The 14,917-nt window shown below is 37.1% G+C and overlaps 1 protein-coding gene across 1 annotated transcript; it reads right to left on the bottom strand.

Moving 5' to 3' along the window:
- Nucleotides 1-7,751: 7,751 nt before the first annotated feature.
- Nucleotides 7,752-14,545, bottom strand: LOC144438082 (uncharacterized). Its single transcript, XM_078127113.1, has 8 exons — nucleotides 14,383-14,545; nucleotides 13,601-13,662; nucleotides 12,905-13,094; nucleotides 12,366-12,376; nucleotides 11,026-11,791; nucleotides 10,010-10,707; nucleotides 9,051-9,268; nucleotides 7,752-8,664 (listed from the first exon to the last, which is right to left on the bottom strand). The coding sequence occupies exons 1-8, from the start codon at nucleotides 14,543-14,545 to the stop codon at nucleotides 8,595-8,597; spliced, it is 2,178 nt and encodes a 725-aa protein (XP_077983239.1). The 3' UTR covers nucleotides 7,752-8,594.
- Between the last annotated feature and the right edge of the window lie 372 nt (nucleotides 14,546-14,917).

Genomic DNA, 14,917 nt, shown 5'->3' with positions numbered 1-14,917 from the left:
TCTGCTTGTACCTGTGTAAGGTTGACCAGGGTTGGGGTGGCAACTCTGTAAACCGGACGCAAATTTGAATGGGTGAGTTCAAAGGTATACTGTGTCGGTAACCAATAGTTTAAAATAGGCTATGCCTTTTATTGTTTAGTAATTGTTAAGGAACTGCATCCCTCAATTATAATTTGTGACAGTCACATAGTGTAAAGATAACCATAGCCATGGAACCAAGGTGAGAATAATCTATAATAACCAAGAAACAAATGATGTGTATGTGTATGTGTATTACTACTAGACCTGATCAAATTCTTCAACTTACTGTTTGGATGCCATCGGGGATATCATACGAGATTTTGATCGTTCCATCGCCTGGAAATCCAGGTAGATCTTCTGATAGGTTCACTTTATGTACCATCGTACCATCAGGTTGGTCTCCATCTTTTTGTAGAACTATTTTAGTACAGAATGGACATTTAGCATCAGTGTCGAAGTGACGATTGAAGCAATCTTCACAGATTGTATTTTGACAGCAGTTCATGGATTTTAAATAAATGTCATCGGTTACACAGATTTGGCAGTCACCCTTCCCGGCTGACACCGCGATAGATGAGGATGAAACCGCCGGCAATGAGAATTGTGCTTGCCCCTTTTTCGACGATGAAGCTGTAGTCAAAGGCGAGGAAGCAGACGCCCCAGAGTACATATCTACCCAATCAGAACGACGATGTGATGTCGATGGGAAACTGTTATCGCCCGAAGAAAACCAAGATCCTCCCACAGCTCCCAAATCTGACGTTGTATCACTGGTTGGATAATGACGTTGGTGAGATTTGCTAGCATGGTAGTTATATTGGTCATTATTTGGTTGATTGACCGATCTACCTGGTGCTTTCATAGGAAATGACGAGTTGTCATTTACAAGCGATGGGTCACTGGCTGCGAAGCTCACTCTACGAGATGAATGATAAAACTCACGAATAAAGGCTCTCGCAGTATCTTTATCTAATGTTAAAATGCGAATGTCTCTCAAAGTCATTTTTGAGGACTTCGAAGCACAAAACTCTTCCACAGCACTACGAAATACTCTAGCGCATACATCATCAGGCATTCCATTTGTTCCTGTGTGGATTAAAAATTGAAAAGTCAGTAAACGTTAGAATACAAACAAGCCATGATAAAAGAAAGGAAAAAGAACAAATTAGTGATGCAATAGTATTATAAGGTACACGTGTTCAAATCATATTCATACGGGAAATACCTGAATGAACAAAATGCATTTTGAAATGAACTTGATGACTAATATCAACTAACCATAATGTTTGATTGAGAAACTTAACTTTGTAAACTTTATGTAACATGCGAAATTGCACAATTATCCACATAAGATTTAGTATAGTCGATCTATACGATCATCTATTTACAACGTATCAATATATTAAATTGTTTAAACATCGAGAGAGAGAGAGAGAGAGAGTGTGTGTGTGTGTGAGGGAGACAGACAGACAGACAGACAGACAGACAGACAGACAGACAGACAGACAGACAGACAGAGACAGACAGACAAACAGACAGCGCGCGCGCGAGAGATTGTAGAAAACTAAAATGACTACACGTATAGTAACTAGACTACATACACTATAGAAGACTCATATTTCGTATTCACCTGCACTGATCGGGGGAATAGCCAATGACCTTGCACCCAAAGTGTACGATGCATATTCAAGTATATCAAGCAATAGGTTGTGGAGTATCTTCTTTGCAGTGATATTTCCCTTCTTCCATTTTGGACCAACAGCATGTATTATATGATTACAATGTAATGTACCAGCATTTGTGTGACAAAGTTTACCAACTGAGAGAGGACCTCTGGATTTTATCAGCTGGTTCGATTCGGTTTGAATGGTGTTTCCTCCAGCTTTAACCAATGCTTTTGATACCCCACCGTCATGTTTTAACAATTTATTTGATGCATTGACAATCACATCAACATACTCCCTAGTGATGTCGCCAAATGAACACGATATCTCGACACCTACATCATTCGTTTGATGGAAACGTAATGATTGGAGGCATTCTGTTATGTCGATGTCCGTGGCACTAGGCACATGAGATGGTCGAATGTTTCCTTGCATCAGCTTCTTCTTTTCCCTTGCCCTCGCTTTAACTGTAGAAGTATTAAGACTTGCAATTGAGGGCCCCGGTTTCTTTCTTGTATCCACTCCGAGTCCTACTACAGATGGCGACGAAACATATCTGATGGCCGACACTTTCTGTTGACACTTTCTGCCACGCTTGTTCAAATCAGCGTCGATGTCCGTCAAGGTGTCGAAATTTGTTGTAAACTGAAAAGAACCAGACGATTCCTTGCACGAGGATATGTCTACTTTCCGAAGACGAGCAAGTATTCTTTTATGAGTCGGGGAACCCAAGCTTGTAGTAACCTCTACTGTGAACGTTTCAAAAACCTGCATCAAAATGAAATAAAACAAGTTAGTGTTCTTAAAAGATGCACGTTACAAAGGCGTTTTGATAGAGTATACGCACATATACATGCCTCAAAGTTAAGAATACTCTCTGCTGTCACACTGTTTACGTATCATGTATTTTGTCTGTGATTAGCAATTCGGATCCAATCAAAAAGTGTTTTGAATTCGCATCTACACCGTTCTCTCCTAAAACATTATAATCATTTGGCAACTTGGTCTCAGGGCAAGAGTATTGTTGCACTCAAACCTAATTATGGATATAATTATGTAGATCACCCGTAGCCGGAATTAGACAGATAGTGCAAATAAACAAGAACATGGTAAATATTAATGACATAATCCTACCTTTTCAAAGTCCTGTTTTCCTGATGAAAAACATAAATCAGAAGGAAAGCATGGATTAGAAGCTCTCAATTATACGAATTCATCAAGGAATATTGAATTATAAACATGATAACAAAGCAAGCCTATGATGACATGTACACTGTAAAATGCATGTTTAATACTAGAGTGAGGGTATTTTCCAACAATGGTTTGTAAAATACAGGATAATATGCATGAACTGTGACAAACTGGAGACAAGTCAGAAATGGATCCATATTAGTCAGCCTTCAGTATTTACAGGGGTCACTTTTAACAAATTGGGTCTCGAGGAGAGCCATATTTTAGAAAATGGGATTAGGGGGAGGGATACGTTTTATTAGACTGGTTGTGTTGCCCAACATTACATTAATTTGTTTCTTTTTTGTCACCCCATCGCTGCCACCGGTTCCAAATCCCATTGCTGCCATTCTGGTTAGGGTTAGGGTTAGGGTTAGGATTATGGTTAGGCTTAGGGTTTGGTACCCATGATATCACCCTATATCAAATTGCTGCTGACAACCATGCAATGAGTCAGAATTAATAATCAGTTGTGGTGTGAGGAGAGGAGTGGGTCTCACGGATGTAAAACGGGAGCAGTTGGGTAAGATATATACTTGGGGTAATGGTGTGGAGATTTTCACCTCGCTTCCAACAATGTCAGGATTGTACCAATCTAATCACTGGGAGTTGAATTGTGGCCTTCGGCTCAGCCAATGAGATCTAATCACTGACCAGTATTTAGTAATGTAGTGCCTTCACACACATCCACATGATGGTAGTAGTGGGAAATTATCCTATGCCTTTAAAAATTTCAACATTGGTGGCAGTGGTGGGATGAAGTCTTTACCATTGATTCTGGGACCCATGTCCATTTACATATCTGACAACATTTAAGTCATGTTTAGAATAGGGGAAGGGTCATGTTTTAGAGATAGAAAGTTGAGGGAGGGCCATTTTTAGCACGACGGAGTTGAGGGAGGGTCACATTTTATGCAACAGCCGGAGCCTAATTTTGCCCAGCCATCCCCCTTGTAATTACTGAAGACTTCCTTAAAAAGCTATGTGTACGAAATGTGATATATTATCTATTCCATAACGAATTAACCGATATCAAATTAGTGTATACTCGACATGAAAATGTCGATGTGTCGTCATGATAATAGCATCGAAATCACATGTGGCGTAGCCCGTATATGCTGACCGTATGTGACACTAGACAGTCAATTGAGTTTGTAGGTCTAGTCTATTTCAATTTGTTTTGTACTTCAGTAATGACTGTGGAATGTTGAGATTTTAGTAGTACCACGTATACGGTAAATAATTACCTATGTGTTTTAGCCAAACATGTGGATTTGCAGGAGAAAACCTGCTTTGTTCGGTATCCAGTCAAACTGAACGACATCCTTCCTAAGTTAATTACAGTGTGTAGTGGTAAATATATGTGATCAGCAATACAATTATATGTGTAAATAGTATTCAGCTGCTACAGTACAGGCGTCCGTAAAAATGGCTGCCAAACTTGACCAAAATCACACTGCATTAACATGTATATAATTATGTGGTTATTGTTTATGTGAAATTTGATATGATTTTTGGCACAGTGTTAACATTCATGTCTAGGCTACTAACAATCACGTACCACACTTTGCCGTACTACTATACATGTTGTACTATGCATATAATTATGAATTATGTTCAGCTAGCGCTGTGCCAGAATAAAATCATCTGAGACTTACCTTCCAGATATGTTGATGATTTCGGTGTTTTCGGTCGACAGCTTGAAGCAGCTGAACTTGGCTTGCCCTTTTTGTAGGATGTTGACGTGTTTGGATGCAATGATAACAACGTTAACCGATACGCAAAGTCCTGGAGTTGTGACAGTGAGCCGTTAACTTTATAACTAGTAGAAAATTTAGTAATTTTGGCTCCTGATTCACGTAACATGTCTTTGTCATCTTCCTTGAACCCCTTCAAGGCAAGCGCAAAGTCCTTTCTTACCGACGCCTTCACGGTGATGCTCATTTTCTGAAATGTTCAAGATATAGCCATGCAATATATTAGCTACGTACTGATGTCGATTTACCTTTGAACCTAAAACCAAACTACATGCGTATAATATATTATTAGTTCCCATTCATCTAAAGATATTTGCAAAGTAATATTATCGTGCTTATAATTGTTGCACGCAACAGGTACCAAAAAGTATTTCCAAACAACATCACAAACAAATGGACATTTTTGCAAATAGTTTACCAATTCAGACTTTAATTATTTGGTGAAACTACGATCCACTAGCGCTCTCTGTCTGTCTGTCTGTCTATGTATGTATGTATGTATGTATGTATGTATGTATGTATGTATGTATGTATGTCTGTCTGTCTGGTCTGACTGTCTGTCTCTGTCTGTCTGTCTGTCTGTCTGTCTGTCTCTGTCTGTCTGTCTGTCTGTCTGTCTGTCTGTCTGACTCTCTCTCTCCCGTACATCAACACACTGCACACACACACACACACACACAGACAAATACAAGACAAGCATAGTCTAGTAGTACACTACTGAACCTTAAATTTACCCTATGTTGTAACAATAACATTTGTCTTTAATAGAATTCCCACCATAAAATCACGACATAGTATAAATATGAAGGAAACATAAGAGGACATAATAATGGTGGCAAATAAAAAATTTCACCCCTAGTATGAAAGTATCTTAAATAATATAATAATATCGTCGTCGTGGAGATGAACTTCATGAAGTGTAGTACGAAACGTCTAACACTGCGCATGCGCAATTTATCTTAACATTTTGCATCTGCATTCAAGTTGTCACGTTTGACGTCATTATTAGAGGTGACAATGAAGTATACACCACACTGGACGACAACCTGAAAAATTTGACTCACTAATGTTTACGCTTCCACTGCTCATACTTCCGGGTCACAGGCATATGCAACAGCACGTTGCATTGGTGCCATGATCCACGCACAGCTAGCTTTGTGCATACATGGATGTATTATAATACATCCATGGTGCATATGACGCCATTGCCGTTATCGACAGCTCTGTAGAAAAGGCGGCACTTGCAATTGTTTCTAGATGCAGTCTCCGGTACGGTTTGATGTTTTGGGGTGTTAGCCTAAATTCCAGATATACTGACCTTTATGAGTTGTTAAAGTCCAAATACTGAACCAGTGCTTCAGTCGAAAGGTCAAAGAGCCAAATACAGCCACTGATAAACACTCCACCAAAGGCTTGAATAGAAAAACGTCATCGCTTTATACAAATTCTTCACTACACCTTGTGATTTCGAATTATACTGCGTATACTGCACATGTATTCTGCTTACACACTACAAATTCTCCGAACTCATGAATATTCATTAGGGGAATTCCCATTTCGGTATGACGTAGTCTCAATCAATAACACGATAAGGTATACACCATGTATGCACAAGGAGGGATTGTCACTCTAGCAAAAGACTATTGGAATAGCTTCAATTTTTTCCATTTTCATTTATATTATTTCTCAAATATTCTAACGTTGTGAATTTTAGTATTTTCATAATTGAAAGAGTGAAGTTTACGAAAATAGTTGCTTTATAATGTGGCTAACTGTTTTTGCTGTTGTTGTTTATACATTTCGAGATTCAGTGTGTGTAAAAACTATATGAAAAGCGAGTTATCTTTGGACTAAACATTTAAAGAATTCTCTGGCTAAGCTTATACAGTGACATTTCCTGTTATGTGACGTCGCATCATTTTCCATTCACAACTATACGATATAACATACTTTGCTTGGAAGAATATTTTATATCATGGTAAATGTTGCCATCACATGTATAGAAAAGACCGTCACGTGGTAAATGAAGGTAGATCTAAACATTATAAATCTGGTATGAAAGTACAATTAGATGTTATTCCCCAAGGAATAGTTTCTTTGTTCAGCCAAGGAAAATACGAGTTTTTTTTTACTGTTTGTCACTTTATATGTAGAAATATCGCGTTCTAATACAGAGTCAAAATCATTTAATTTGTATGTATATATATAATGGGAATATTGATTAACGTTCAGTATATGCAGTTGCCATGGGGAGGGTCATGTTTTACAAAATGGGACAAAGGGGATGGTCACATTTTACAAATGGAGGATGGGGGAGGGTCATGATTTTCTTAACAGACCATGTGTGATTTCCTCCGGCCCTAGCCTCCCCCTTGTAAATACTGACGGCTTCCTTGATTTGTTGGGTGAGATAATACATTTGTTAGGTAATGTTGATCACAACTACCACTTGCACAGGGTTTTTTTCAACAGCCATCTTTATTTGCATTAATTATGGACAATTCAGTATCTCTAGCTAATATTGGTTGATATATAGCGAAATTACAGGTAATATCTTTTCAAGTTTACTCAAGGTGAATGTTATAACGTTTCAAAATATTGGGAGAGAAAACAGCATAAACAAGAGTAGTGCAACAAAATAACCAGTTATATCTAGTATTTATCCTGGTATACGTTTGGATAACATAAACGTTAAAAATTAAATATACTTTTTCTTTACTCTATGACTTTTCGATTCTTCCTTTTCATCGTCACAATGATATTTCCCTCCATTGCTATGTCTGACTCTGTCAGTTGATTTTAAGTTCTGTCAATTGACTCTGTCCGTCAATAGACTCTATCTATTTATCTATCTATCTATCTATCTATCTATCTATCTATCTATCTATCTATCTATCTATCTATCTATCTATCTATCTATCTGTCTGTCTGTCTGTCTGTCTGTCTGTCTGTCTGTCTGTCTGTCTGTCTGCCTGCCTGCCTGCCTGCCTGCCTGCCTGCCTGCCTGTCTCTCTGTGTGTGTGTATGTATGTATGTATGTATGTATGTATGTATGTATGTATGTATGTATGTATGTATGTATGTATGTATGTATGCAATCAATAAAGTCATTGTGTCTTTCTGTGTGCGTCTCTCTCTAAGCCTCGCACATATATACATATATAATGAATCATATAAAGATAAATATAAGGTTAAATAAAATTCTAAAAAAATGCATCGAAATGTAATACAGAATCTAATTATACTCCTTATACATTTAAATAGGTTCATGTAGATTTGTGTAAATGCGTTTGTAATGACAGAAGACTTAGTGTATTTTCAAATTATCCCGTGACCTAGACCACTATTCTAGAACTGCTAACATTTGCATCAACATATTTATTTCACTACAAGGGAAAACACTAGGAAGACACTGAGATGATACTGTCATTCTGACCTTGAATAAATCAAAACACTCATAACTTGAAATACATGCAAATATTTGATATATATGCAAATATTTGAAATACATGTAAATATTTAAAATAAATTTAGGTAGTGGAAGTTTCAATATATACTATAACAGAGTAAACCTGTTCAAAATCACAAACTACGATGACTACGTATACAAACATAATATGATCCCAATGGTAGCTATCCATGCGTTTATTATGTACGCAAGTCTCAAAGCCTTGCACGTGGGTTCTCATTTAGTAAACATCAAACCAAATAGTGCAGTGATTCAAAGAGTAAACAGAATAAAACAACTGCAATATTTTGCTTTGTATGTAAATTACGATTGTTATACTTTTACCTACGTTGAAAGAATCACATGAACATAAGGCCATTATTATAGGAAATATAGTGGTGTGAGCATGAACATACTAATTTCTGATCGAAGTTTATTACAACGGTATAACAAAGCAACAGGCGTACGTTCTCTTCACTTGATGCCCTTGGCTGCCAACTCTTCCTTAACTCGACGAAGGTAGGTAGGGTCTGGATAACCATATCTGAGAACAGAACAACATTTGCTCATGATGTTGGATTTGTTTGAAGAAAAGTCCTCGACTTAATACTGATATTCGAGGTAGAGTGCGAATTCGGAAGCGAAAGGTTTACATTTGAATTTTAAGAACCCATTATGCCATGCACCGTGTATGTATTGTGGTTATATTATATTGTAATGTTGGGTGCTTATAATTAAACACACTTAGCGACAACTGTTGTGATCATTATTGCATGTAATAACACTATTGAGATAAGAAATGCCACAACCCGTACACTTATAACAACACATAGTTTCGATATCTACACGTTGCCATATATATTCATAAACGTGCAAGATTTATTTATTGCAGGAAAAGTCGTCATGTTACGTTATATATGAGAATTTTACCTTGCTGGTCCCCCAGTTTTGCTTGTTTTGTGATGTACATCATTCCACACCACACAGTTGTCCTGACCAGTGGTGACAGATTTACCAATTGTGAATAGCAAACCCATATCAAAAGCTCTCTTCAGGAGTTTCAGGACTGATTGACCCTCTGAATTTGCTGGTAGATAAGCACGCCTTGTAGTACCAGAATATCGCTTGCCAGGATTTGGGTGATTTTTCTATGGACAAAGATAGAAAAATAGATATTTGAGTGAATCAAAAGCATTAGATATTGGTCGATTCAGGACCGTCGCTGTGATTGATTTCAACTTTTATGTGGCAGGACAGTACGCCGGTACGTAGACGTTTCCTTGTGTTTCACCGTTCCCGTCAACAACAAGTGTTTGTGCAAACGTTTGGCTTATATAGGTTTCTAACGTCGGCGTACAAAAGAGTTGTAACAAAAATTAAGCACCATATATGTGAAATACAGTAAACAAAACAAAGTCTCTCACTTAGATTGTAATCAGATTGGGTTCCCACCCAACATTATTCGTTGCTTAATATTCAAAAACTCCAATGCAAAATGTCTACTGATTTCGAATTCAAACATTCGAAGTATTTCTTATAGAGTATGCCGTTGCTAATCTTTGGACTTTGGGAATAAATATAGCGCCAGTCGCATTGTTGTACAAGTGTGCGTTTAAAAAAATGTTTATCCAGTTGCCTACCAAGCCCTGTTGTTACTTTATACGCCATCATTTGGCTGTCAGCCACATACATGTACTACAGGTCTTGACTAATTCGAATGGTTTTATATTTGACGTTCAAATTGATATATTGTATTCATAAAACAACAACATATACGGAATCGGAGCGATGCATTTGATATTCCGATGCCTGTTCATCAAATTCATTCTTGGATTGTAACAGAAAAGTGAGAAAGGTTGTGAATATGATTTCTTAGTATAAATCCTTACCCCCTGAGTACCATCAGAGAAATTATACGTTATCGTGATGACGCCTTTCCCTTCATATCCTTCGAGACTATCGTGTTTATCTGTGTAGATATCCATCTTACCAAATGGTTGGTTCCCCTTCATCAAAAACACCACTAGTGTACAGAACGGACACTTGCCATCGTTTCCAAAATGGTGATCAAAGCAGGTTGTACAAATAGTGTTTTTACAGCACTTCATGGATTTGAGAGAAACTCCACTGTTGGTACAGATTTGACAATCTCCCCTGCCAGACGATGATGCTATATCTTGAGTTGTTAATGACGGGGATATTGATTGTGTAGACGTACTTGTAGATCTAGAAGACACGGATGCAGCGGAAGACGCAGCACCTGACAGGTCAAAGCTTTGTTTTGATCTCATGTTTCCCGTGTCGTATGCGCCAGAGCCACCGGATCCAACATTTGGTTTGGAACAAGGAGGTTTACTCGGGCGAGTGCTAGACCAGTCTCTGTTTGACGATGACCCAGCAACTGTTCCACCAACATCTCTACTGCTCTTTTCCACGAAGTGAACAATAAAACCTGTCACTGCCGCTGGATCATCATTAACTATCTTAATGTGACGTAACCACATTGACATTCCGTATTCTGTAGAAAATTTATCCAAAGTCTTACGGAAAACTGTAGCACATATCTCTAGTGGTACACCATGGATTCCTAGAGAGAGAAGAAATATATACGCTCTCAACGTTAACGTTGCAGTAATGACGGATGGGTAAAATGTATGTATGTATGTATGTATGTATGTATGTATGTATGTATGTACAATGTATGTATGTATGTATGTATGTATGTATTGTATGTATGTATGTATGTATGTATGTATGTATGTATGTATGTATGTATGTACGTACGTACGCATGTGTTTGCGCGTGCATGTATTGGTTAAGTTGTGCACATTTTGCCATTTATATATAATCAATCATTCAATACAATGTTTGTAATTGTGGTTACGACGTTAGAAATGTTACATACCTGAACAGATCATAGGGGTCACAAGAGACGATGCCTGTTTATGATTGGCTTCACGAAGCATATTCCATATTGTACGTGAAAGTTGATTGGCACAGAGAGTTGAATCTCTCACCTCCCATACTGGTCCAACTACATGCATAATGTGCTTACAATTCAACCGACCCGGAGATGTACAACACACTTGGCACACCGATAACAGACCGTGCCTTCTGACGTAGTCATCACAGTCTCTCTGCATCTGAGAACCTGCAGCTTGCAACAATGCCAAAGCTACACCACGTTCATGACGTAGTTCATGATTGGCCGAATTAACGATGACGTCAGCTTTCTCTCTCGTAATATCACCTCGGTAAATTGATATTTGAATCCCTTCTGTGGTTTTGCATGTAAAATGCGACTCTGCGAGACATTTCTTCATGTTTACATCCTGAGTTGACAGGGATTCCAATGTCGGTAGTCCCTCCGGGCGACCCCTTACTTTATAGGCTTGATCGGTATAGTCCTTCGGTATTACACCAGGATATGTAGCCACAGAGTAATCTTTAGTTCTTCTTATTTGACTTTGTCTTGGTTTGATCTTGCAGAAATCAAGGAGGTCTTCTTCTAACCTGTTCATTCCATCCAGAGACTTTGATACAAGTGTCATTGTCCCATCTCTGTCCTTAGTGATTGTTACACCTGTCTGTTTTCCGAGAGATATTATATTTCCTTCTGTCATCAAGGAAGTGACGTAGGGTATGGGCATGGCATGGCAAGTGTCAAATACCTATAAAAAGGGACACAATTATGATTTTATCGCATTATGTGAAATATCATTTAGATACTTAAGTCGGTAAATACGACTATATTTGTGAAGTAAAGCAAAACAAACAAACAGGCAAAAATATTTCAATGTATACGTATAATATGCACCGGTATGAACCTCTGGCAATGTTTTATCGTGAAATTACGTCATAATCTTTGTGGATGTGACAGTTTGTTGCATATAGACTGTTTTGATTTTTAACAACAATTTACATCAGATCTAGATTTTTGAATATACCTAGAATGTTAACACAAATGTTTAGGTCATGTTCATCCTTGTCAGTTATGGGAGGCTTTTAGATAGTGCTGTTACTTTCTTCGTAGAGGGCTTTATACAATTTGATGTGGAAATAAATAACCACTTGTAATTAAACAATACATGGGGAGAAATTTAAACTTCACAAGTAAAGTTTATAGTTTTCAATGCACCGCGTTCATTCGATGTAATCAACAAAAGGAAGGGTGAAATGAAATAAAGTACACATAGCCACAATTGTAGAATTAATTCTTTTTTTATATAAAAAAAGTATACTTACTGGTGTTGAGCCTTGCAATGGAAATGTGTCACAAACGAGATAAAGTTTCCGGAAAGAAAGAAAACAAGAACAAGTCTAGATCTACATGTTTATAGTGTGAATTTTGTGTTGATTGCCTTCGTAGAAAACAATTGTAGCATTTCCAATAGACACTGATCTGAGAAATATTTGCCTTAGTTATATGGCAGGCCGTGTGTTACAATAGTCAATAAAACACAATTTCATGCATACTATTTATTAAATTCTCTTCTATTGGTTCATTATTAAATTAATGTGTTAACTTACACAGTTATCTAACAGACACGTGACTAGTTCATGGGTTATAAACTATAGTCTATAGAAGATCTTGACACATTGTTTACATCGAAAAATCACCTTAACTACTTTATTACCAAATTACCAAATCTGCATGAGGAGATTTTCAAAACTATTTTACCCTAAGTCAAATTTGCTTAACCCAATGATTTGTTTTGTATATTTCACAGTATAGCAAAATACCTGCGTTCAATATATGCATGACGTCATTTTAGTACTCTTACCTTGCGGTGTGGTTAGTAGTTTTTCAAGTTTACGGAGACTGGATAATCGACCCGATACTTTGACATTTTGAGTGGGATAAATGTTGATATCAACATCGTAATTCTTAATCCCTTTAGATTGGTCTTCTTTCATTTTGCATACTTTTCTCATGTATTCCTTAGCTACATAGCCCCGAACATTCCATAATATCTTCATACAAGAAGACAATAATCAGGATTATAGAAAAAACAGACATAAACATACAGACGGACGGACATACAGACAGATAGACAATAAAAACCACATTTAAACTACCTAGTATATGCATTATCAGAATGTGAAATTCTCAGCTACTCTACACAGGTGAAATTCTCAGCTACTCTACACAGTACGTATTTTGCAAAGTTGCCGCTAGTTACTAAAATAATTAATCTAGCAAATTACTAATTAAAGTTATAACCTTTACTGAACACATGCGCTTTGCTATCAATATCGTTAGTATCTCTCGAAAATGGTAAATTTTCAGGAAAGATCGAGAGTTCTTTTGCTTTATTACACAGTGGATTTGTGCCTTTGCTACAACACCAGACACTGTTCCTACTAAATTACTTTTGACAAAGAAATTTCGATTTTTTTATTCAAATCGTCTGCATCATATTGAAACACTTTTAACCCCTTGTGATAAGGGTAAATATTCAAAGGATTACAATACTTACATCGTCCAATTGTTCGGCCTTTTTGAAAATTCCATGACTTCCTTCTATGAAATTATCAGCATCTAACAAATTATAGTAAGTAGAAATAAAGCTTAACTTTTTGGAATCTAGTTTTGAAGAGACTGTGTATCTTTTGTCCGCATCATTCATTGCATTTTATTTTGGATGGTTATATTTTTCCTTACTATGGTTCGAAGCTGTAAAAACGATAACATGAATAAAACACTAGTTCTTTGAATCTGTCGTCGATAACTTCTTTCGTTTTCTACTGACGTCCATTTGACGTATGAAATAAAGGAGATCTTTTATTTTCAAATCCTCAAATATTTTATTCAATACATAGAAGTACAGCGTATATTGTATTCTGCCCACTGTACAATTTCGAAACTTATGAAATCATATAATTTGCAAGAATGGTTAGACATAATGGCTGTGCGACGGGATTCAACTTCGAAAGACCCTGAAAATATTGCCGCGTTTCAATGTTTAAGCATGTCAAAACGTAAGTCATATATACGGACTTGAGGTAACGTTGTGTAATTATTTATTTATTTATATAGCATTTTATCAATTCTGGAGCTATAGAATATTAAATAAAATTTTCGGCCTTGAAATAATAAATGAACTTGTCCAGAGACTGGGGTATCTGTCTTCAATGTTGGGATAATTATCAGGCGAAGGACCTTTTGAAACCCAAGTCAAATCTCTGGGTTATAAATTGAGAAGCGATCGTTTGCTCTGTTTCACTTTCACTTTGTACATAATGTCTCTCACACACTCACCATATTTACGTTGAAAGGTTACCAGTGCGTGTCTTGCATCACCGTCTAAGGCAAGAACCCACTCAGTTGACCCTCCTTTGACCTGTCTTCTTAAGTAAGAGCTCACGTCTTCCACAGACAAACCATTAGTAAGATTATGGAGCCAGACGTTTAGACCCGTCATTATACCAGAGTACAACCTAGATCAATAAACACCACACTTAAACACAGTCGAATGCTTAAAGGCTGGCTGACACTGTTATTTACCATAGAGGATATAATATGCGACAAGCTTATTCTCAATTTCGAATTTACTTGACATTTTAATGAAATATCAAGACTATCCAATCGTGAAAAGGTAATGACATTAATAAATTGTTTAATGGATGAATGAATGAATGAATTATAAACATGAAAAAATTAAAGGTGTGCAGCTCTGGCGTGCATGTAGTAGTCATCAAGACTACATATGTCGAGACATTTTGTCGTACAAGCATTTCCGGGTTCAAAGATCACTTAGCCAAAAAGTGTCTGATATAACACACTACAATTATGA

This window comes from Glandiceps talaboti, chromosome 7, assembly GCF_964340395.1.
Source record: "Glandiceps talaboti chromosome 7, keGlaTala1.1, whole genome shotgun sequence".
NCBI classification, from domain to species: domain Eukaryota; kingdom Metazoa; phylum Hemichordata; class Enteropneusta; family Spengelidae; genus Glandiceps; species Glandiceps talaboti.
This window is presented reverse-complemented; position numbering and strand designations above follow the sequence as displayed.